The sequence below is a fragment of the Macrotis lagotis genome, chromosome 3, assembly GCF_037893015.1.
Source record: "Macrotis lagotis isolate mMagLag1 chromosome 3, bilby.v1.9.chrom.fasta, whole genome shotgun sequence".
Taxonomy (NCBI): Eukaryota; Metazoa; Chordata; class Mammalia; order Peramelemorphia; family Peramelidae; genus Macrotis; species Macrotis lagotis.
Window position 1 is genome coordinate 258,733,250 of NC_133660.1, and position 25,673 is coordinate 258,758,922.

At 39.2% G+C, this 25,673-nt stretch overlaps 1 protein-coding gene across 2 annotated transcripts in view; it reads right to left on the reverse strand.

Moving 5' to 3' along the window:
- The window catches only part of ELF5 (E74 like ETS transcription factor 5), a 51,982-nt gene that overhangs the window by 25,930 nt on the left and 379 nt on the right, over window positions 1–25,673 (reverse strand). For both annotated transcript variants that reach the window (XM_074230460.1, XM_074230459.1), the window contains exon 2: window positions 11,703–11,827. In XM_074230460.1, the coding sequence (XP_074086561.1) occupies window positions 11,703–11,823 (121 nt within the window). In that variant the 5' untranslated portion in view covers window positions 11,824–11,827. The remainder of the gene's footprint in view (window positions 1–11,702; window positions 11,828–25,673) is intronic.

Sequence of the window (25,673 nt, forward strand, 5' to 3'; positions counted from 1 at the left end):
CATGAGACCAAAATTCATCACATGGTAGCTAACTTCCTGAGGGCATCTAGGTAGCTCAGTGGATAGAGTACTGGGACCTGGAGTCAGGAAAAGTTGAGTTCAAATTTGACTTCAGATACTTACTAGTTGTGTGGTCCTGACCTTGGGCAAGTCACTTAACCCTGCTTGCCTCAGTCTCTTATCTGTAAAATGAACTGAAGAAGGAAATGGAAAACTACTCCAGTATATTTGCCAAGAAAACCCCAAATGGGATCATGGGGAGTTGGACATGACTGAAAATAACAAAACAATAGTCAACCTGTTGGTGATAGGCACATTATGAACTTAGGATGGTTGTCAGACAACACACACAACACCATGCCAGAGAGGTGACACAGTAGATATAGTGCTGATTTTGATGTCAGGAATATCTGAGTTTTAATCCTACCTCAGACTTTTAGATTTGTGTCTTATATAACAAATACTTAACTTCTCTTGACCTTCCTTTCCTCATCTGGAAAATGAACAGCATCTGGGCTTTACAAACCTTAAATTGTTTTTTTAAATTTATTTTATTTAGTTTTTATTTAAGGCAATGGGGTTAAGTGACTTGTGCAAGGTTACACAGCTAGGTCATTATTAAGTGTCTGAGGCTGGATTTGAACACATGTCCTCCTGACTCCAGGGTTGGTGCTATATCCACTATGCCACTTAGCTGCCCCCCAACCTTAATGGTTATGGAAATTCTAGTTATGTGGTTGTTATGGTGGTCAATCCTCATACTCATAGCCTACCCATTGTGGTAGAATCTGTTCAAGCTTCCGCTTTGTTGGCATTGCCTTTGAGAACCCAGCTCTCTTATGTACTGCAATGAAACATCAAAGAAATCTTAATGGAGGAGTATATGGGCTTACTATATATTTGTTGGCTAAATAAATAGATAAAAGATGAATAATAATTAGTGGAAAATAGCAATCATTGATGTTTTTCTGCTAAATGCTTAAAGAATCATTCTTTCCTCAACTGATGTCATCTCTAAGACAACAATGATGATGTGCCATCTAAGGAACAGCACATACATATTGTTTAGGAGCTTAGTTTCCTCTCCTGTAGAATGAAAAAGCTAGATGACAACTTTTAGAGGTGTTTCCCAGCTCTAGATTTTATTATCGAATTAACAAAGGCAGCTCATGTTCCAAAGAAAAGGAAGCTTGAAGACCTAATCGTTACCTTATCTTTGCCACTAATTAGAACCCAGGCAAGTCATTTCCCAGCTTTGGGCTTCAGTTTACTCGTAAGTCAAACGAAAGCATTGACTTTGGGGCGAGACTCATGGAGAGCATCAGCTAAAGAATAGAGGGGATAGCCAACCATATTGGACCTTTCCATCTAGAATTTGGGTCCAGAGTGCTGATTCGTGAGACCAGAGACAAGACACTAACCTCGCTAGGCAACTCTAAAAATGAGAGAGTTGGACAAGACCAGAAGTGATGAACACAAGACACAACCTGAGCCAGATTAAAATGAAATTGGGAACCGTTGAACAGCATTTATCTGTGTATATACTTTATATACATACATACACACATTTATATGTATTTATATTTACACATTGTCTTCTCTATTAGAATATGAAAGTAGGGACATTGTGTATGTTTCTTAAATTTAGTTTTGCTTTGTTTTTTGGAATCTCTAGCTCTGACATGGTGAGAATTTATTGACTAATTTTGGTTCATATATATCAAATTGTGCTTCATATCTCAAATACACTTAAATATACTTAACATACTTAAATCAATAATGTCATTGCTTCTGGAAAGGGGCTTTAATTGACTCCCTTATGATTTGATGACCATCCTGAAAATGTTCAGAATCAAAATATCCCCCTCATGACTCACTGAGGATGGGTTTTATCTTTTGGGGAAGGGAGTATGTCCAGCACTGAAGCAAAAAAAAAAAATCCTTGGAGAGTCTGATAAATGGTTTTTTAGCCATTCATTCAGATCTTGATGACACTCTCATGAAGAGAAGCATGAGCAGATATCATAACTTGACTTCAAAGAAAACAAAGAAGAAAATAAACTTTTGTAGGTGAAGGCAGTGGGGGTATCCATGGAGGCTCAACAGGGAAGTCCCCAGGACTCTGGAGTTTGTCCACCAGGTTCCTCAGTGTTTATTCTCCTTGAAGGGGCCTACCTGAGATAATAAAACTCCAGAGTCAGGGATTTGCCATTTTTTATCTTCATTTCTAACTGAAGGTAACTCAAAGGGGCCTTCTGATTTTCCTGGTATCCTGGCAAAGCCATGTTTATTCACCTCGAAATTTTTCAGTAGTTGGTTCTGAAACGTTGCCCTGGCTATGATAAGTATCAATGTTATTGGCAATCAGAGAGCCACGGTTTCTTCTTTTTCATGGAACAATTCTTGCTAAGTCTTCTTCCCTCCCTATTGCCTGTTTGCCTTGGCTTTTTAAGAGAATCAAATTATTTCTGGAAGCCAGGAGGACTTTGCTAGTTCAGAGAAATGCCTGGGTGGGGAGTGGGCACTGACACTGACTATGATGGTGTTGCTGGCACAGGAGACCCTTCTTCTACCTCTCAAGTCTTTGAACCCTTCTTCATACAGCTTGCCTTGTCTATTATCTCACTTGTCTTGGAAAAAGTCAAAAAGCCAAATCATGACATGCTTCTAGGAGCAGAAGGAAAAAAAAAACAAACAAATCCTCCAATGGATGCCAATAATAGTCACTCCAAAAAAAAAAAACTAACAAAAAAAACAACCCAGTCAACCAGAAGAGAAATTGCATAATACTGATGACAGCCTTTTATTTCAGAGATTCTTAACTTGGGATCTGTGGACTTTTAAAAATAATTATTTTTAATATGATGATTGGATCCTTTGCATTTTTTTCTGACAAGTGGTCTATAAGTTTTACCTTATTGCTCAAGACTCCATGGCGCAAACAAAGTTAAGAACTGCTGGTTGATTTTCATAATGTCCGATTTAGAACTAGAATGGACTCCAGAGGCCATCTTGCCAAGAGCCTTGCTTTATAGTTGTAGGATCTGAGACCACATGGGTTAAGTGACTTGTCCAAAGTCATACAGATAGATTGTAAGTATCAGAGATGGAATTTGAACCTGAGTCCTTTGATTCCAAAGCAAACATGCTAAGAGGAAGGGCCCTTAAGAACATAGAATGTCACAGCTAGAAGGAATTTAAACCCAATATAATGTCAGAATTGAAAAAGATCTTGATTCTGATATTTATCATCTATGTGACCTTGGATAAGTCAATTCATCCCTGGGCCTCACTTTCCTCATCTATAAAATGATCAGACTGGATCACTTCTGAAATCACTTTTAATTCTTGATTTTTGGTTCAATGATATTAGACTGAAGAACACAGAGCAGAGATGAGAGTAAACTTAGAACCTAGAATGTTAGCGATGAGGCCTTTAAGGATTCTCCAGTTCAATCCCTTTGTTTCTTCATGTGAACAAAAAGAGGCCTCTACAGAAGCAGTGACTTAGCTAAGGTCACAAAGTTGGTAACCAAACAAGAAAGATCCCAGTTTGGTCTAATCCTCTTTCCAGAACATGCTAGTGGAGGATCCTTTGAAATTTGACAAGACAAATCAAAAGAAGTCTTACTTTAGTTGATCTTAAAATAGATAGCAGTATAGACTAAACAATTAGATAAATTCATAGGAGGCAAATTCTGTAGGATTATTAAGGGAAACTGAATTGTTTGGGATCCATCTCCATCCTCAAAGATCAATGTTGGTGGGGACAGTCATACCTGTTTTCTGGTCTTGATGGACCATGAGGTTGACTCAAGGCTTGTTCAGCTATTTAGCAATTGTATGATCTTGTGCAAATTACTTTAACATCTTTGAGTCTTCACTTCCTTCTCCTATAAAACGGGAGTGTTGGGTTAGGCGATGGGACCTGGGATCATAAGATAGACCATAGGTCCCTTTGATCTCTAGAGCTTACAGGATTGTGTTAAATTTGTGATATTTTAAATTTTGTTATTAGTCAGTAAAGAATGTTCATATCTTGAGGACAGGAACAAACCTTTTTATTAATACCTGGTCCTATTGCAAGAACTTTAAAATTATTATCTCATTTGAGCCTTACAATACTCAGGGGAGATAGGTGCTATTTTTATTTCCTTTTTTACAGATGAAGAAAGTGAGACAGATAGAGGTTAATGGACTTGCTCAGGGTTCCAGAGCTAGGAAGTGTCTGAGGCTGGATTTGAACACAGGTCTTCCTGAATCCAGAACCAGAAATCCATCTACTATACAATCTGGGGTCATTTAAGAGATGTTTGCATCTAGTGATTGTGCCTTAGGAAGATTCTAAGAAAAGCCCTTTTTGGTGTCTTGCCTTGCCAAAGGCATAATGTCTTTAGGGAAGGCTAAAGGCCTTATTGATCAACCAATGAGGTCTTTAATGATGTGGTTCCCTAATAGGAAGCATACTCTTCGGAAAGGACGAGAGTCCATGTCTGTCTATGTATGGCCACTCCCTTTTTCTCCTAATCTCCTCTCTGGAGTTCCAATGTAGCACCTGGGGTCATTTTGTTCTATGAACTTGGTAAAAATACCAGAGCGCTGTACTATTCCCTTTTCCAATTCTTTTTACAAGTAGGGAAAATGAGGCAAACAGGGTCAAGTGACTTGTCCAGGGTCTCACAGTTAGTAAGTGTCAAGCCAAATCTGAAGATGAGTCTTCCTGATTCCAGGCCTGGAGCTGTTAGATGTTTGTGTGTGTTTATGTATGTGTCTGCATATATATCCATACATATGTGTATATGTGGAAATATGTATATAAATATACATATGTGTGGATATAAATATTCATTTTTGGAGAAGGAAATGGCAAACCACTCCAGTATCTTTGCCAAGAAAACCTCAAATGGAGTCACAAAGACTCAGACACAAATGAAAACAGTGGAGCAAAACAATGTGCGTGTCTATTGTAGATGCATATATGTGTATACATGTATTTTGTGTATGTATAAGCATGTGTATGTTTACACATGTAGAAATGTGGGCTATGATACACTGCCTTAAGAAGTGGTCATCAGAATTTGTGTATTCTAGACTGACTTTTTGGTAGGAAAGGGATGAGAATAAGTATTTATTCAGCACCAACTATTTTCTAGATAGGGTTATGCATTTATCTGATCTGATACTTCAGGAAAGATGTACACCTCAGGGAACTTCCCTTTTGGGGACTTGCATCCTTAGGATCCCCATGCAGCTGTTTGATATGTGAATGTGGATCAGGAGCTCGGAGGAAGTGATGGGAGCTCCTTAGGGTCATAGAATGAATCTCAGTGTCCATAAATGGACACTTGCTCATGAATCACATAACTGAAATGCACTCCCAATTTAAGTGATTTTTTTTCCCCCACTAAGAGAAGAACTATGACTTCTTTTTCTTTCAGGTTACAAACAGTCCTGAGAGGGAAAACTGTGACTAGTGGTGGTGTTGTTGCAAGATCTTGGCCAATTCAGGATTCAGTCTTCTCCATGGGGGTCTTCCCCATAAGGCACTCGGTTTTGCAGAAAGAAATTACTAGAACAAAGTGATTTAAAGAACTAGAAATCAGGAAGCAGACTGTCTGGGTCAGGAGAAGAACTAGGTTGGGCACCTTTGCATCTATAATTAAAATGATTTATTAGCATTAGGGGCTAGGAAAGAATTCTGCCTGGGGCAATGCTTAAGACTATGGGTAAGAGGATAATGCAGTGTATGATCCAAAGAATTAAAGCTTTGTAAGTGAAAGGAATAATTTTATGAAGAAGGGAAAAAACTCCTAACAAAATGATAAATTGCTTCCAGGTTTCTTCACAAAACTGATCTGACCCCATCAGCAGTACTGTTCTCCCTTTTTCCTTCCAAGTTTGTGGAATGATTTAGCTTGAATGGAAAAAAAAAACCCTGGAGAAATGGAAGAAACAAGTGGAAAGAAGGGAGAGGTTGGCAGCTTCATTGGAAAAGGATTTGGCCTCAAGAGCACATAAAGAATTTGTCTGATGATGATCAAGAAGCCATTTTTCATGGACAGTCCAATAGTTCAGCGCAGCCCAGAATACCTCAGATCTGAAAAGATGAGGATGCCAAGGAATTCCTTGCCAAATTACATCAAGGGTGAGAGAGTTCATGGCTGCAAGTCACGGGGGACACGCCCAACTTTGTAGGCATGCCAATGAGCCACACTGGCTTCCAAAGCCTTCTATCATCTCCTCTTCCTCACTTTCCAAGGCAGTACCTGTTCCTTGAATAAGATACACCTGGGGGATAACCTGAGTGCTAATCAGTCAGAGTCTACCTTGGCAGACAGAATGCAAAAGAAAGAAATGAATCATTGGACATTGGCTTCTAAACTTACTCAAATAGGCAAAAATTTAGGAATATGAAGGTAGGACTTGGGTGTTCATTAAGAGACCATGTAGTTACTCTGCTCTCAAGATTGGGGGTGGGAAAGGAATATTTGAAGAATGTGAGATGAAGTTGATGCTATATATATATATATATATATATATATATATATATATATATATATATATATATGTTCCAGAATTCAATTGTATCTCTCTGTTTGGCAATAATTGTGGAATGTGGTAGAGGGCAGAAGTAGGGTGGAGTTTCACAATTCATCAAATTGGAATATTTTAAAAGAAAAGTTCCATAACTTGAGAGTATATATGATCAAACAGCCCTTTCTTGAGAATAGGGACTTGTTCTTGTCTTTTTATTCCTGACATCCAATTCAGAGTTTTGTACGCAGTTGGCACTTAAAAAAATGTGCGTTCACAGGATTATAGAATTAAAACTGGCAAGGAGGGAGCTTTGAAGCCATCAAGTCTACTTTCTTAATTTAACAATATAAGGAAACTGAGGCACAGAGGGTTAAGTAACTTGTCCAGGATCATATAGTGTCTTAACAAAAGGTCTGAACACAAAGGACTCATTTCTAAAATATACAGAGAACTGAGTCATATTTTCAAAAAAACAAGCCATTCCCCAATCGACAAATGATCAAAGGATATGCAAAATCAATTTACAGCTGAGGAAATCAAAGTGATCCATAGACATATGAAAAATTGTTCTAAATCACTACTTATTAGAGAAATGCAAATTAAAGCATCTCTGAGATACCACCTCACACCTCTCAGACTGGCCAATATGACCAGAAAGGATAATGATCATTGTTGGAAGGGATGTGGGAAATCTGAGACACTAATACATTGTTGGTGAAGCTGTGAACTCATCCAACCTTTCTGGAGAGCAATTTGGGATTATGCCCAAAGGGCAAGAAAAACGTGCATACCCTTTGATCCATCAATACCACTACTGGGCCTGTATCCTGAAGAGATTATGAAAAAGGGTAAAAAAAAAACCATTCATAGCAGCCCTATTTGTGGTAACAAAGAATTGGAAATTAAGTGAATGTCCTTCAGTTGGGGAATGGCTTAGCAAACTGTGGTATATGTATGTCATGGAACACTATCATTCTATTAGAAACCAGGAGGGATGGGAATTCAGGGAAGCCCAGAAGGATTTGCATGGACTGATGCTGAGTGAGATAAGCAGAACCAGAAAAACACTGTACATCCTATCAGCAACATGGGGCTGATGATCAACCTTGAAGGACTTGCTTATTCCATCAGTGCAACAATCGGGAACAATTTTGGACTATCTGCAATGGAGAATGCCATCTTTATCCAGAGAAAGAATTGTGGACCTTGAACAAACAACCTTTAATTTAGGGGAGAAGAAACCCCATTATCTTATTATGTAATCTTGCTATCTCTTATAGTTTGTTTTCCTTCCTTAAGGATATGATTTCTTTCTCATCACATTCAACTGAGATCAATGTATACCATGGAAACAATGTAAAGACTAACAGAATGCCTTCTGTGGGGGGAGGGAAGCAAGAATGAGGGGAAAATTGTAAAACTCAAAATGAATAAAATATTTCTCAAAAAAAAGAAAGATCTGAACAAAGTACAATGCACTGTCTACCATTAATGTGATTAGTTGATATGACAAAGGTAAAAATAGCCTAAGAGACCCAAGGCCCTTGAATTCTGAATTAGAATGATCTAGTGGGACTTAATTTAGTTATCATCCATTGAGCCCCTGAGGATGGCTTGCATATATTTATGGGTTCACTGTGAGGCAAGTAGCATAAACATTGTTATTTCCTTCCTAGGAAACTAGAAGGCACAATGGATAGTAAATTGGACCTGGAGTCAGGAAGACTTGAGTTCAAGTCCTCACTAGAGTTCAATTACAATCTCTCCTCTCTTCAGTGATATAGAGTCCATCTCCAATTGCCTTTAGGACATCTTGAACTGGATGATCTATGGGCATCTCAAAATCACCATATTTAAAACCAAACAATCTTCACACTCCCACTCTGCATCTCACTCCTTTTCTGAATTTCCCATTTCTATTGAGGGAACCACCTCCATCCAATCATCCAGGACTGCAACCTTGCCTCATATAGCCAATCCATTGTCAAATATGGTATTTCCTACCTTCCAGTTATCTTTATATTTGTCTCCTCCCCATCCACCCATCACTCTAGTTTAGATTCTCATCTCTCACACCTGGACTACTAATTAGCAGTGCTAATTGGTCTTCCTGATTCACTTTCCACTCAGTTGAATTCAGTGGCTCCCTACTACCTCCAGGGTTGCGTTTCAAGTCTCTTTTTGGCATTTAGAACATTTTATAACCTAACCCCTCCCTACTTTTCCATCTTTATTATATTATTCACTCTATAATTTATCTGTTCTGGCTGACTTGTCATTCTTCCCGTCTTTTTCATCCAGCCTATACACTGATGTCTGGAATACTCCTCCTCCTCAGCCCAGCCTCTTGGTTTCTCTGACTTCCTTAAAGATTGAGTTCAAATCCCACCAGCAGGAGGCCTGACTCAAGCCCCCCAACTCTTTATCCCTTTGCATTTGAGATGACCTTCTACCAACTTGTGGTATATTTTGCATATTCTTAATTATATATCTGTTTCCCTGATTTGAACTGAGTTTCTTGAGGGGTTTTGCCCCTCTTTTATATCCTGTAGCATGGCGGTTGGCAAATTTAGTAAGTACTCAATAAATACTTGCTGATTAATTAATTCAACCTAGCATCCTTTCCCAGCATTTTAAGGCAAGGTGACACGATGAATCTTTTCAGCTGTGTTTGTGTACAGAACACCCTCCGCTTCCTCCAGAATAATGAAGCTTCTTTAATGAGGCAAAAATGGAAAGAGTCTTGTGTTTGAAGTAAGAGGCGCTAGATCAAATCTCAGGTCGCTTAGTTACTCTTTTTATGGTCTTGAGACAGTCATGTTACCCTTTATGGACTTCAGTTTCTTCAGTTATGAAATGAGGAGGTTGGATGTTTGTTCTACCTTTAAATCTATGATCTTACATATATGACTTCAAATACTTAGAAAAGACCGCTTACCAGTGGGTACTTTCGTCTCTTTTATATAATAGTTGCTAAGAGGCTTCTTGTCTCTGAGAATATGGTTCTCCTGTTGATTCACTCAATGCTCATCTGGCTTCTAGGGGCCAGGCAGTAGGGCAATGGATAAGAACACCAGCCCTGAAGTCAGAAAGACCTGAATTCAAATTTGGCCTCTGACATTTAATACTTACTAGCTGAATGATCTTGGGTAAATCACTTAATCCAATTACCTCACATCCAGGACCATCTTTAATGTTTTGATTCATATCTGGCCATTGGACCCAGATGATTCCGAAGGAGAGAGTGGAGCTGGTGCCTTAGCACAGTCCCCCCCTCAAATCTAATTCATGTGCTTGCCATGGCATCAGCTCCCTAATGTCATGGTCTTCTTTGAGAAAGAAGGTCAAACATTACCATCATCTGTGAACCTGGTGATTCTATGTTAGCAGAGCTCAGCAAGCTAGATGACTTTCAATTGTTTGCTATCCCTATTGACTCTACATGTACGTGGAAGGTAGTGATTCTGACAGTCCAGAACCAGCTTAGTTCTTGCATCATCACTCACTGGTCGGCTTGGTAAAGCAAATTAAAATCATGTGTTCTCACCCAGGACTTGACCCCCCCCCCAACATTCAGAAGGTTTAGTCCTAGAAGACTGGTAGGAGTTCTTTTGCTCACATCACAGTGGCATAAAATACAGTGGCATGGCTCTAAACCTCTTAGCATCTAGATGGATCCATTAAATAGAGCATTGAATCTGCGGTCAGAAAGACCTGAGTTCAAATCCTGATTCAGATACTTAATACCTAAGTGAACCTAAGCAAGGCACTTAACCTCTGTCTAAACCCAATTTCCTCAATTGAGGTTATTAATAACACCTACTTCCCAGTATTGTTGTGTGATGATCAAATGAGATAATAATTGTAAAAGTACTTGGTATGATACCTGACACATAGTTGACACTTAATAAATGCTTGTTCCCTTCATCTCAGCAAGTCAGAAATACTAACCGTTATAACTTGAGCAGCATAGGAGTATAGTGGAAAGTGTGTTGGATTAGGAGAGGATCTGAGTTCCACCTCCAGCAAATCATTTAACTTTTCTGGGCTTTTCTTTCCTTTACTTGTAAAATGATGGGATTGATAAAATTGTCATCTTTATTACTGTCATAATGAAAATTGTCATTTTTATTATTGTTATAATAAAAATATACATTTTATTATATTGGCCCTGCCTATCCATGAACAATTATTATCCCTCCAATTATTTAAATCTGATTTTATTTGTATAAATTTTTATTTTTATAATTTTGCTTATATACTTCTGGGGTTTGTTTTGGCAGGTGTACTCCCAGGTATTTTTATATACATTTTTTGAGGTTTTTTGTAAGGCAAATAGGGTTAAGTGGCTTGCCCAAGGCCACACAGCTAGGTAATTATTAAGTATCTGAGACTGGATTTGAACCCAGGTACTCCTGACTCCAAGGCCGGTGCTTTATCCACTATGCCACCTAGCAGTCCCATTCCCAGATATTTTTAAAAGATATAGAGAGTAAAAAATAAGGGACCACAATCTTTTTGCAATTTCTTGAGGGTCTGACTATAAAGAAATTCTCCAACCCCATGATGGCCTAGAAGTGGCTAGTAAAGAGTAATAAAAATAAATATATAGCAAAACATGAAAGAAGATGGCTTTATCCATGGCTAGAACTACTGGTTGATAAGAGATACTAAGTTTTATTTAAACACTTCTTTCACAACTTAAAAGTATTTTGTCTCCTTTAAAAAAAATGGTGGAATTCGACAAGATGACCTTCGTGATCTCTTCTTTTTTATTTTTTTAAAAATTTTTTTAGGTTTTTTTTTTTTTTTGTGAGGCAAATGGGGTTAAGTGGCTTGCCCAAGGCCACACAGCTAGGTAATTATTAAGTGTCTGAGACCGGATTTGAACCCAGGTACTCCTGACTCCAGGGCCAGTGCTTTATTCACTGTGCCACCTAGCCACCCCGTGTGATCTCTTCTAATATAACATCTGTGATCCAAGGTTTCCCTTGGCTCTTTGCCCTGATTTCATAGAGACACTTTTTCCTCTTGGTCAAAGAACATTGATCATCCAAGAAAGTAATAAGCTTAATTTCAATTAATTAATTAAGTTAAATTAATTCAAATAATATTCAATTAATTCAGACCCCCAGTTTGACATGGAATTCACTGCCTTCACATACCTGTTTGATGTTCAAAGCCAGGATAGTACTCTTCAGTCCCAAACAAGTCTGTCCACGACATCAGGGGGTCACAGAAGGATGTGTTGGGTAGGAAGGTGCTGTGGGTTACCGAGTCCAACATCACTCTGAAAGGGGAACACATTGTAGATGAGCTGGGGAACAGCTTGATCAGGGAAGCAAGCCATCTGGAAACTGCTCACTGCACATAATCCCACTAATAGGATAATCCTTGGCATTTTACCTTGCCTTCTTAGGTTGTTATGTTTTTTAAAATTATGGAGTGTTGACCTGAGATTTCATCAGCAAAGGAGCTCCTATTAATGGAAAGTCTCTATCCATGCAGATTGGAAACTTCCTTGGAATTTGCAGTGTCAGTGAGCTGCTTGAGAGCATGGAGAAGTTTCCAGACATGCCCAGGAACATACAGCCATCATTTGTCAGAGGTAGAATTTGAACCTAGGTCTTCTGATTTCAAGTAACCTTCAATCTAATATAGCACAAGACTTTCTATGATACTCTTAATCTTCATAATATTTGTCTCCCTCAACCCCATCTTCCACTCCCTCCCTTCCAATCAAGGTATCTAAAAATGCCCAGATCTTGGGTAAACTCAGACTGAAGAACAGGAATAGTTTCTGGTTCAAGGCTTTTGAGTCAAGAATCAATGGAAATGGGTCCTCAGACCCTATGGTTTCCAAACTGATGCTCTAGTCTCTCAACAATCAATCAACCAACAAGTACTCATTTATCCAATCACTATTATGTAATCATTGCAAATACAAAGACAAAAATACCCTTAAGAAGCTTACATTCTAATATAACAACCAACATATATCATAGGAATACTGTGTGCAGAGTACTTTTGGGAAATATAGAAATGAATAATGTACCATTCTATCCCCAAGAACCTTACATTCCACTATCTAAATAATTCCAATATAAAATAGAAGGGCACAAGAGAGGTAGAAAGAATTACATCAGGGATTAAGAGCCCAGCTGGGGGTTGAAAGAGGACTCCAAGGAAGATGGGTTTTTTCAACAGGAGAAAATGAGGAATAAGATACTCAGCAACAAACATTAGGTGTCTACTATGTATAAAGAAATATACCAAAGGCAGGGAATACAAGTATATGTACAATACAGACCTTATTCTTAAAATATTCACAATCTAATAGAGAGGCAGCATGGTAAGTCATATGGGACACTGATCTTAGAGTCAGGAGATGCTGGGTTCAAATCTTATTTCAGGTATCTATGACCCTGGGTCTCAGTTTCCTCATCTGTAAAATGGGAAGGGATTAGACTCAGCCTCTAAGGTTCTTTCCAACCTAAAATTTGTGATCCTAAGACATATGCACAAATGATGATGAAACAAAGAACTAGATAAATGAGAAGGGAGATCCATGAAGGTGTTATAAGAAATGTAAGGAAAAAGAGAATGCTCTCATCTGAGGGGAAATTCAGGAAGAGGAGTCAATACACTAGTTGGGTCTTGGAGGAAGAGGGAGGCTTTAATTAGAGATGGGCTGTGGTGTAAAAGTGACCTTGGACATTCTTTGCTTTTTTCTTTCTTTTAAAAAGAATAAATAAATAACCAAACAAATAAAAATAATGAAAATTAATTAAAATAAAAATTTAATAAATAAGTATTATCAATTCCCTTTATTTTTATATTACTGTCATTTCTGGAAATATTCATCTTTCCCTCCTGAGATCTTGAAGCAGCAACTTTCCTTGCAACAGAGAAAAATAGTTAAATTAAAACACTCATACAATTGACTTCACCTGATAGCCTTAGTGACATTCTGCCCTCTTAAGTTCTCCACCTCCTTGCAGAGTGGAACTAGATAGTCTTTGTTTCATTATATTTTCTCTGGAGCCATTAGTGGTTTTTCAATTACTCAGAGATCAACTTCCTTCTAGTGATTTTTTTTCTCATTTATATTGCTGTCATTATTGTGTATGCCTCCCCTCCCCCCTTTTGCAAATCTTCCCATATTTCTCTGAATTACTCCTATACATCTTTTTTTTTCCAAACCAGACCTGTAATTTTATTGGTGTAGGGAGCTCTGCACCAGGAACTCCCTCTGCCAATGCATCTGGGCACCCGTTCTGCAAGTCCAAGCCTTAGAAACTAGCCTGGAAGTACTGAGAGATTAAATCATTTACCCAAGATCATAAAGTCTCTAGATGATTCAGTCAGGAAGACCTGAGGTTTCAACCTCAGACACTTACCAGCTGTGTAACCCTGGGCAAGTCTCTCAATCTCTGTTTGCCTCAGTTTCTCATTGGTAAAATAGACTGGAGAAGGAAATGGCAAACCATTCCAATATCTTTGGCCAAGAAAACCTCAAAATGGTGTCATGAAGAGGCACTCTGCACTATTTACCTTAGTTTCCTCATGTGTCAAATGAATTAAAGAAGGAAATGGCAAATCACTCTTTTATCTTTGCCAAGAAAACCCCAACTGGGATCATGGAGTTTACTCATTTGTAAAAATGATTTGGAGAAGGAAATGGCAAACCATTCCAGTATCTTTGTCAAGAAAATCCCAACTGGAGTCATGGAGAGTCAGACACAGTTGAACAAAACTTACAACAACAAAAACATCAACAAAATATATGTTAGAAAATGTTAGAGATGAGACTTGAACCCAGGTCTTCCTGACTCTGAGGCCAGCTTTCTTCCCTGCCCCAGGGCAACTTCTTCCTTCCATTTTTTACTATATGATATTATTCCATCATATTTATGTCCTATAGAAATTTAGCCATTCCCTAATCAGTGGACAATCAAAGATGTCATATGAACAAGAATTTTTAAATGCTCATTTTGTGCTAAACACTGAGAGGTCCTACCAAGCTGGAAAAGCCTTGACTATAGACTCTATCTAATGGATCTTCACTGAAAGCTTGTCATATTTGGAGAATGTTATCAGCTGGTTGACTACAGGATGAATGGATATTGATGATAGATATTTCAGCCAGATCAATTCTCCTATCCAATACTCTCCCCAGCCCTTCCCCTCCCCAGAATCTTCCTTCTAATATTACCTTTGGCATATATTTTCTGCTTTATTTCTTTTACTTTTTGCAACATAGCTAATGTGAAAATATGTTTTGCATGACTTCATAGCTATAATGGATATCATATTTCTTACTTTCTCAATGGATGGGAGAGGAAGTTGGAGGGGAAGAATCTGGGACGGAAAAATATAAAAAAAAACATGACCCCCCCCTCCCATTCACACTTTATTTTTCTTTTATATCTATGGTTATTTGTATTTTTGTCTCCTTGAAATGAATCCAAGTTCGTTTAGTGAAAGGGGTAGTGTTTTTGCCTTTCTTTGTATCTTTGTTTGGCTCTTAGAAAATACTTAATAAAGACCAATAAACTGACCATCTACCAAGACTTAGAAGGGTTTCCATCCAGATTGGTGAAAAGGATCCCCATGGGAAGGGATCAGAAATTCCTGAAGGTTTTTTTTTTTTTGCAAGGCAATGGGGTTAAATGACTTGCCCAAGGCCACACAGCTAGGTAATTATTAAGTGTCTGAGGCTGGATTTGAACTCAGGTCCTCCTGACTCCAGGGCTGGTGCTCTATCCACTGCTCCACCTAGTTGCCCCAGTTCTTGAAGTTTTGACAGATGAGGAGCCATTAAGAGTAGTGATTCCATAAATGCTTACCTACACATTCTCATTCATATATACCACCCTTACCGTCTTTCATCCATAACTAATAACTACCCTATGCCCCAAACTCAGGACAAAAGGCCATAACTCAGTAGCCCTAGAGACAAATAACTTCATGACCAGAAAAGGGCAAAAAAAAAATTAGGCAAATACTTCTCTCAGACCTGTTGACTATTTAGTAATAGTAATAACTTAATTTACATAATGCTTTTAGGTTTACAAATATTACCTCATTTTATCTTCACCTCAATCATGAGAGGTAGAACCTATTATTTCCTCCATTTTATAGTTGAGGAAGTTGAGGCAGAGAGAGGTTCAGAGATTTGCCCAAGGTCACACAGTAAATGCCTGAGGTTAGTCTCAGATCTTCCTGACTCAAGGTCTCCAAGGTTCTAACCACTGGATCATCCAGCTGCCTATGTCATGGGGTCATGTGTTTATCCAGATGATATCCTTTGGAGACATACCATGACCTTCATTATCACCAAGACATGCTGAACAAGTGACTCAATAAACTTGAAATGGTCTTTTCATTTTTGAAGGGCTAGATCTGTGCTTCTATCAACACGGGTTTCCTTTGATATGGTTTCTCCTTCCACTGATAACTCAGAGTCTTAAAGAACTAATCATATGGGGACAACATAGAGGTTGTATAGCTAGGCTATGTTCGAGGTGGGGCTTGAACCCAGTTCTTACCTAATCCAAGGCTAGTCCCCTAAGGTGGAAATACTCTGACTCTGAGGAGTGAGAGTGTTTAGGGAAGACTAATAATACCTCTGGGGTGAGGATGATGCTCATATGAAGACCAAACCCTTTTTGCATTCTGATATTTTAACCAGATACAACCAAAATTATGTGGAGCAGTGAAAGGGTTAATGCACCCAGAATGTTATCGTGGTCATGAATCTCTGTCTGCAGATCATTGCAAAGAGGAGAATGGACCGGCTAAGGTTGGCCTGAGACTTTCCCATGAGACTTGGTTTTCTACACATGGCTGGTGGTTGAGATGGGGGAAAGTGCCTAGGGGCCTGAAGCAAGGTCCCCCTCCACTAGACTGTAGAAAAACATGACGAAAGAGCTCTAGGGAAAACACATTTCTCCTCTCTCTGGGCCATTAGGTCCAAGGTCTGGAGGGACTGAAGCAATAGAGAATTAGAAACAGAGACATTACCACAAAGGCAGAAATGGAAGGATGAGCTAGCAGCGAGACACCCCCTTGTTGGGGAATCACTAGATTTTAGATTGGGAGTTCCCCAGACTAGTGGGGTCATATATTCCAAGCCTTTCATTTTATAAGAGTGCTTCATTTCAGTTGAGAGTTCAGCTGTCAGAGGCATAATTGGAGTCAGGGTCATACATGGGTCCCTTATTATATAGAAGGGTGTTGTGTTTTAGGTAAGGGTTTGATTAGATGACCTCAGAGATCTCTTCCAACTCTATGTATTTGTTTTATTTAGTTTAGAACAGAGCAGGATTCTTGGATCAAATTCACTTAGCATGAGTTTTTGTAGTAATAATAATAATAATAATGATATGGGGACAAAGAAAGGGAAGGGGTAACAGGCCCTACTATGTGCCATTATTGTTCAGTCATTTTCAGTCATCTCTGTGTGACCCCATTTGGGGTTTTCTTGGTAGAGATACTACATGGTTTGCCATTTCCTTCTCCAGTCCATTTTACAGATGAGGAAACTGAGGCAGACAGAGATTAAAATGACCTGCCCAGGATCACATGTTTAGTAATTGTTTGAGGTTGGATTTGAACTCAGATCTTTTGACTATCAAATCAGTATTCTTTCTACTGTATCATATTCTGTCATTCATTTGACCAGCAATTTTCCTCTATGGGAATATATAAATCACAATACTTCAATTAGCTACTAAGAATTCTGGCTTATTAATTTTTCTGAATTTTAGGACCCATCCCAGAAAACTATTTTTGAAATTAAGATCTCTGATTCCATCAGTGTGGGAACTTGTCTTTCAATTTAGAGTGTTGAATAATTGTCTAGGGGTGCTGTCAGGTTAAAAAGCATTTATTAAATGGCACTAAGGATCAGATGATACCAAAAAAGAGGCAAAAACAATGTTTTCCAGGAACTCACCAATTCATGGGAGGTGACAATATGAAAATAGTTAAGTATGAATGAGATGTATGGGTTGAATTGGATATCATTTCAGAGACTATTTTTAAGGAAGACTTGGCTTCTTGAAGAAGGTGGGATATTAGCTGAGACTTGAAGGAAACCAGGATATGGAATTGAGGAAGGAGCAAATGGAGGATAGTCAATGAAAATTCCTGGAATTGGAAGATGATCCCACATTGTGGGACGAACAGCAAGAGAATTATAGAATCAGGGTATAAAGAAACTTGAAATACAGAAAGGATCCAGGTTGTGAACATCTTTAAAAGAAACACAGGGAAATTTATATTTGATCCAAGAGATAATAGGGAGCCCCTGAACGGCTAGGTGGAGCAGTGGATAAAGCACTGGCCTTGGAGTCAGGAGTACCTGAGTTCAAATCTGGTCTCAGACACTTAATAATTACCTAACTGTGAGGCCTTGGGTAAGCCACTTAATCTCATTTGCCTTGCAAAAACCTAAATAAATAAATAGATAGATAGATAGATAGATAGATAGATAGATAGATAGATAGATAGATAATAGGGAGCCCCTGAAGTTTACTGAGTAGGATACAGGGTAACAAGATCTGGAAAATCACTTTGATGCTTGAATGAAGGATGAATTGGGGTGGGGAGAGACTTGAGGCAGGCAGACCTATGAGTAGCTGATACCATAGTTCAGGTGTAGCATGATCAGGGTCTGCAGATGGTGAGAGTTTCAGAGGACGGAAGGAGGAATATTTGGGAGATGTTTCAAGGTAAGCTACCTTGACAAAAGCTTGGGTTTAGGGGATGAGAAGTAGTAAGGTGTCTAGGAGGACTCCTAGGTTGTGAGCCTGAGGAAGAGGGATCTTCAAAATAATCCAGGGGCTGCTAAAGCACTGACCCTGGAGTCAGGAGGACCTGAGTTCAAATCCAGCCTCAGTCATTTAATAATTACTTTGCTGTGTAACCTTGGGCAAATAACTTAACCCCCCTTGAAAAAAAATCCAAAAAAGTAATCTAGTTAAATCCCTTCGTAATCTAAGGAAGGAAACCAAGATTCCTTCCAGTATTAATGTTCTATGTAACTCCCCTCCTCCCAGTTATTCCTCCATCTCAAATAATTCTTCTCCCTTTGTTGACAACCCAGGGAAGTGAACATGAATAATCTGGTTAAAAGTCAGAGCCCTAATTATTACAGAATAAAATCTCAATGGAACATCAGATGCCCTCCTTTCCCTTTGGTCCATAGTGGAACTAGTAGCTATTATTAGAAACCTATAATTCCAATTCCATATTCCCTTAATGGTGGTAGTGTGGTGTGTGTGTGTGTGTGTGTGTGTATGTGTGTGTATGTGTGTGTATGTGTGCATGCATGTGTGTGCACACATGTATATGTGTGTGCATGTGTTTGTGTGTGTGCACGTGTGTTTGTGTGTGTGTATGTATGTGTGTGAGACAGTCGGGGGCTTTCTCCATCTTCAGCTCAGTCCAACCCCCTGAGAATAGGCTGAAACATATATAACTGCACTCATATTCTTCTCTTCCCAAGAACATCAATTAACCAAACAGATCTTATGGGTATCGCTACAGGGGCTCCATCTACAGGCATCATAATCCTATAGGGAAGTCTTAGAATCACTGAATTATAGAACATTAGAGTAGGAAGGGGCCTCAGAGGCAATCCAGTCCAGGCTCTAACCCTTCTAAGACATCACTCACTAAGTCAACCAGTATTTATAAAAGCCCCTACTACCTGATAGACATTGTGCTAAGTTTGAGGAATACAAAAAAAAAAAAAAAGCCAAAAGCAGTCATTGTACTCAAGGAACTCCCAATCTAATGGGGCAGATAACGTGTAAACAATCACTTACAAATTAGCTGTATTCAGAAAAAAATGGCTATAATTAATAGAGAAGGGGCACTAGTGTTAAGAGAATGGGAAAAGACTTCTTGTAGAAGACAGGACTTTAATTGAGGCCTGAGGGAATTCAGAGAAATCAGGAGAAGGAGATGAGGTAGAGAGAGTTCCAGGAATAGGGGACAATCAGTGAAAATGCCTGAAGATGGGAGATGGAGTGTGAGAGGACCAGCAAGGAAGCTGGTGTCCTTTGCCATTTTGTATGCCTTCCTCTGGATGATCTCCAATGCTCTTTCCAAAATGGAACTCAGAAATGAACACAAAAGTACAATTCCTGTTGACAAGGAAGAAAGAGCCAGGAATGACCATTGTAGGGGCAGATCACATAGTGTCTCTGGAAACCAAAATGAACTTTAGAGGTCTTCTGACCATGGGATCCCTTGCTCCTAGATTGAGTGTTGGAAGGAACCTTGGAGGTCATATGATCTAGCCCCATTATTCTGCAGAACTGGAAACTGAAGTTCAGAGAAGTTAATTATCCTGTCCAAGGTCACATGGGATGTAAGTGGCAAAACAAGAATCCATATTCCGTGACTCCAAATACAACATTGTCCAACCATGCTTCTCAATGTTCCCTGTCATAGCCTTTTTTTTTTTTTAGGTTTTTTGGCAAGGCAAATGGGGCTAAGTGGCTTGCCCAAGGCCACATAGCTAGGTAATTATTAAGTGTCTGAGACCGGATTTGAACCCAGGTACTCCTGACTCCAAGGCCGGTACTTTATCCACTACGCCACCTAGCCGCCCCTGTCATAGCCCTTTTAATTAGAGAGCCAAGGCTTTTCCTGTCCAGCAACAGAGGCCAGGTGAGGATACCTGGTCAGATCCAGAAGGTTCTACAGGGTTCCTTTGGAGGTGTTTGCTTGCTTCCTTGTCAGGTACCCTTGGGAAGGTCCAATTAGTCTGGAGAAGCTTCTTTTAGAAGATGGTCTAGACCCATTGACTCCTCCTTCATACAAGTCTGAGACTGCAATCGTCTTGGCAGGTGAGGGAATCTTGGGAGAGAACACCCAAGAGAAGGAAGCAAGCAAACCAGTAAGCCCTGGCTGGAGATGAAATATTTCCTGACCCCATCAGAGATCATCAACTTCACCCTGGGTAGGTGCTCAAAATGACATCTACTTGGGTTTTGGTACACGAGTCATCCAGAAGTAGCATTGGTAAAGGGAACCCTAGGATGCTAATGATGTGGAAAATGGATGGAGTAGGGGTAATGGTGGTAAGGTGTGGGGTCTTCAAAAAGACCTGTGTGTGAATCCCTTCTCAGTTGCTTACTAGCTGTGTGACCTCGGGCACATCTCAATTTCCCAATCTGTAATATGGAGATAATAATACTCATTTCATAGGGTCTTTTTTTAAAAGCATGTAAACAATGGAGCAACTAGATGGTGCAGTGGACAGAGCACCGGCCCTGAAGTCAGGAGGAGACAACTTCAAATCCAGTCTCAGACATTTAATAATTACTTAGCTGTGTGACCTTGGGCAGAGATGCCTTTGCCTTGCCAAAAAAAAAAACAAAACCCAAAGTGATTTTTTAAAAATGTATGTAAACAATTCCTGTATATAGATGAATAAAAACTGAACTAGCATAATTTGGGGAATATTTAAATAGCATTTCATTTGATTAAGCATTTATTTATTTTTTAATGAAAAAATCTCTATTTTCTTTCTCCCTTACTTTCACCTCCCTATTAAAGAAAAAAAAAGAAAAACAGTCAGACAAAACTAATTCCCTCACTGTCCATGTCCACCAAATACACACACACACACACACACACACACACACACACATCTTTCCATCTTTACAAAGTCTTTATAAGAATCAAATGAGGTAATCTATGCAAAAGATTTTTATAAACATTAAAAAGCTATAGAAATGTCATCTATTCCCAGGGAACAGTGGCAGAACATGCTAGAATGCACAATAGAAAGAAAAAAATGGGCTTCTTCTCATGGAAAATATTGGCCATCTAAAGTCCTGGGCCAGCTGTTCTCAGTGCTTTTACTCAGATTGATCTCTCCTCTAGGAGTGCCTTTCTTCTATGTCATCACAAAATCCCTTCCTCTAGATTTAGAATTTGAGGGATCCTAAATGCTATCCAGGGGCAACTAGGTGGTGCAGTGGATGCAGCCTAGCTGTGTGACCTTGGGCAAGTCATAGTAATCCCATTGCCTTAAATAAATAAAGAAAAATAAAGGGTATCTGCTCCAATCCCCTCATTTTACAGGTGAGGAAACTGAGACCTAGGCAGGGGCCATGGTCACACAGGTAGAAGTTGACAGAGCCTGGGATTTGAATTTGAATCCTATGACTGCTCCTCTGAGAACCTTCCCTGATTTCTGTCTTTTATATCATAGAATCTCATATTTCTGAAGCCACCTCCTTTAATTCATCCCTGAACAAGAATCCCTCCCTCTGTAACAAACCTGAGTGACTATTCTGTTTTGGCTTGAAGACCCACAATGCTGCCCACCAGCTTCTGAAGCAGCTCTTAAGGACGGCTCTGTTACTCAGTGACCCTTGACAATGGGTTTAAATGAATGTCTTTTCGACTTCTATCCATCGGTCCTGGTTTTGTCCTCTGGGGCAACAGTGACTGGCCAAACGCACAGAACCCTTCCCTTTGTGTCTCTCTAATGCACTTATCAGGTAATATTGGGTAGAAGAGTTAGATTGTGTCATCTTTTTACTATGAGACAGCAAGTTCTGCAAGAGTAAAAGCTATGCCCTCAGTGCCAATTTCCAGAAAGGAGGATTTTAGGAACCTTAGAGGTCAGCTAGTCCAACCCCCTCATTTTACAGATGGGGAAACTGAGGCACATGCTGTTAAGTAATGATTACAAGGTCATAGGATCATAGATCTGGAGTTGGAAGGAACCATAGAGGTCAGCTAGTCCAACCTCCTCATTTTACAGATGGGGAAACTGAGGTGCATGCAGCTTAAGGAATGATTATAAGATCATAGGATCATAGATCTGGAGCTGGAAAAAACCTTAGAAGTCAACCTGGTCATTTTACAGATGAAGAAACGGAAGTGCATGCAGGTTAAATAACTGATTATAAGATCATAAGATCATGGATCTGGAGCTGGAAAGAACCTTAGAGGTCAGTTAGTCCAAGCCTCTCATTTTACAGATGGGGAAACTGAGGCCCAGGAAGGTGAATGACTTGCCCAGGGTCATACAGGTAGGAGATGGCAGGACTAGAATCCAAACCCTGGACCTCCCACTCCAAACTTAAGTGATCTTCCCACTGAGCCACAGTTTCCATTCTCAGTGTCATATTGTCTCCTGTTGCCCCAGTGTCCTGCCTCCTGTGACTGTTGTACCCTTCCAAGAAACAGAGAAGAAAGGCATCTTAAATGAATCCCTCACTATTCTTTTTTAAAACTATGATTTTGGGGTTCAACTTAATAAGCATTTCTCAAGTGCCTACTTTGAAGGCACCATCCAAGCACTGGGGGTTCAAAGACAAAATCTAATCCTTATTCTCAACTACTCCAGTGGGACAGGGGGTTCCTGCCCCGGGCTCACAGGCTCCTAATGAGGTCCGTGGATGGATGTCAGCGGGTCTTTTAACTTGGATTGGGGAAAGAATGCATTATTCTTTGCACTAATTTTTGTTTTCCTTTATAATCCCCCTTATTTTACTTTATGCATTTAGCGATATGTTTCTGAGGAGTCTGTGGGTTTCACCAGCCTTCCTAAGAGGTCTGTGACACAGAACCAGCAAAAAATTCTCAGTCTGGGACATACAATTGGTATAAAGAAAAGTGATAGGAGAAGGAAGGACCACTGAAACCTGGGAGAGCTGAGAAGGCTTTCACAAGTGGTTTTGTTTTCTTTTTGTTAGAAATGAAACCAGTGGGGTAGCTGGGCTGTGTAGTGGCTAGAGCACTGACTCTGGAGTAAGGAGGACCCGAGTTCAAATTTGGTCTCAGACATTTGAATCGAACTAATTGTATGACCTTGTGCAAGTCACTAAACTCTATTATCCCATTAAAAAAAAAGAAAGAGAGAGAGAGAAAAACCCCATTTTCATTCTTACTCATCTAAGGAGTCTGACTTTATCTAGTCTACAGGGTAGGTGGTGAGTGGCTTCTCCAAAGTGAATACAGCAATGACCAAGAAAGAAGGGGTTTGATCAAATGTGGGCATTATTAGGTCATGTGTAAATAAGCCAAGAAAGGATCAGATCACATGGCCAAGTTTTGAACACAGCATCCTGTTCTAGAAAATTCTAAGAAATAATGGCAACAACATACTCTTTGGCCCAGCAATTCCCCGGCTGGGTGTATATGCCAAGAAGGTCAATGGCAGAAACAAAGGTTCCATATATACAAAAAACAAAAAACATATTAATAGCAGCGCTCTTTGTCGTGAGGAAAAAACAAGGTTAGTGTCCATCAATTGAAGAGGAACATTGAATTAACTGTGACATGGAAATAAAATGCAATATTATTCTACCATGAGAAATGAGGACTATGAGCAATCCAGAGAATCATGGGAAGACTTGAAGGAAGCAATGAAGGCTAAATATAGTAGTGCAAACAATGACTTCAATAATGTAAATGAAAGCAACACCAAAAGACAGCTGAATGCAGATTAGTTATAACAAATAGTCTTAGGTATAGAGAGCAGAGGATGAAAACCATATACCTCTTTTCTCAATCAAGAGGAGACTTTGGATGCAGAATGTGATATGGGCTGCCACATGATATTTCATAACCTCTTTTTTTGCTATGTAGGAAGGTTTAGTATGACAATATAGGGGTATAAAAATAAATAAAAGGTATCAATAAATGTCTAAAATTAAAATTAAATTAGTTAAATATATTAATAATAAAACAAAATTTTACTTAAATCTATTCATAATTTAATAATTGGTTTAATAAGACTAAAATGTATTTAATCAAATTTATTTGTAATTTAATGAATTAAATCTAATTAAATGTATTGATAATTAAAATGAAAAACCATAGCTTCAGCTTCATCTGTAACATGAAGGGGCTAGATGTAGTCTTTAATTTTACTCTTTAAAATCAGTGAGGTATAATAGAAAGCATAGTGGCTGGCTCTAGGGTCCAAAGTCCTGGATTCAAATTCTACCTCTGATGCTTGCTACCTTTATGACTTTGGATATGCCATTTATTGGATCTGGGCCTCAGTTTCCTCATCTGTAAAATGAAGGGATTGGATCTGATGGCCTTTGAGGGTTCCTCCCTCTACACCTCATAGTGCCACAGTATCATTGATTTCGAGCAGGAAGGGAAATCAGAAATCACCTCTTAAAGGGGTGTCTAACTTTTCCTCTGTCATTTCCTGTAGAGGTCATATGGTCAGGCCTAAAGACACCTTCTCTGAATGAAATTTTTAAATACATAAATAAAGCGTAAGATTACAAAGGAAATCAATTATATTAAAATAAAGATGTGATTTTTTTTTTCCTATCCAAGTTCATAGACCACTCCCCTAAATCTGTCCACCAATCCCTTGGGAATCCAGGGACTCAGATTAAGGAAATGAGATTTGCTCATAGACCCACAGGTCATAAGTATCAGAGTTGGAATCCAAGCCCAAGTGGTGGGTCCAGCTCCAGAGCTCTCCTCTCCCAACTGAAAATTCAAATAGCAATTTGCTTGGATCCCAGGGGGCAGGCTTAGATGTTCTATCCTCAATATGCCAGCAGAGGGCCAACTAACAGGTATTTTGAAGCCCCACACAGTTCATTGAGTCTGCCATACTTGGGGTTCATGGAAAAACCCAAACCTGGACCTATCTGGTAATGTTTTCCTCTGAAATGGGTTGGGGAGGCAGGAAAACTTTTTTTTAAAATGTATATATATTTTTGATGGCCTGGATCTTTATAAATAATCCATGGAAACCCCCCCCAAAAAAAGCCCTTTTTTGAGAGATGGGATGTGTGAAGTATGATAGAGGAAACTTAGAGGTCATTTGCTCCAACCCCGTCTTTTTACTGTGTCTCAGAGAGGGGTAGTGGCTTGTCTGATGTTACAGAGGTGGTAAATAGTAGATCTGGCATTCAAATGTAGACCTTCTTACTCCAACTCCTGTGCCAAGCTGGCTCTTTTAAGGACAAATAAATGGGGCAGTGGGAGGTGGTTTGAGTATCCCATTCTTTTAATGGGACCTTTTTTCCTTTGGCCCAATGCCCAAGGTCTAGGGAAATTGTGTTCTATGTTCAAAAGAAATAGAAAAAAGGAAAGAAAAGTTGGAAAGGAATTCAGCTTTGGGA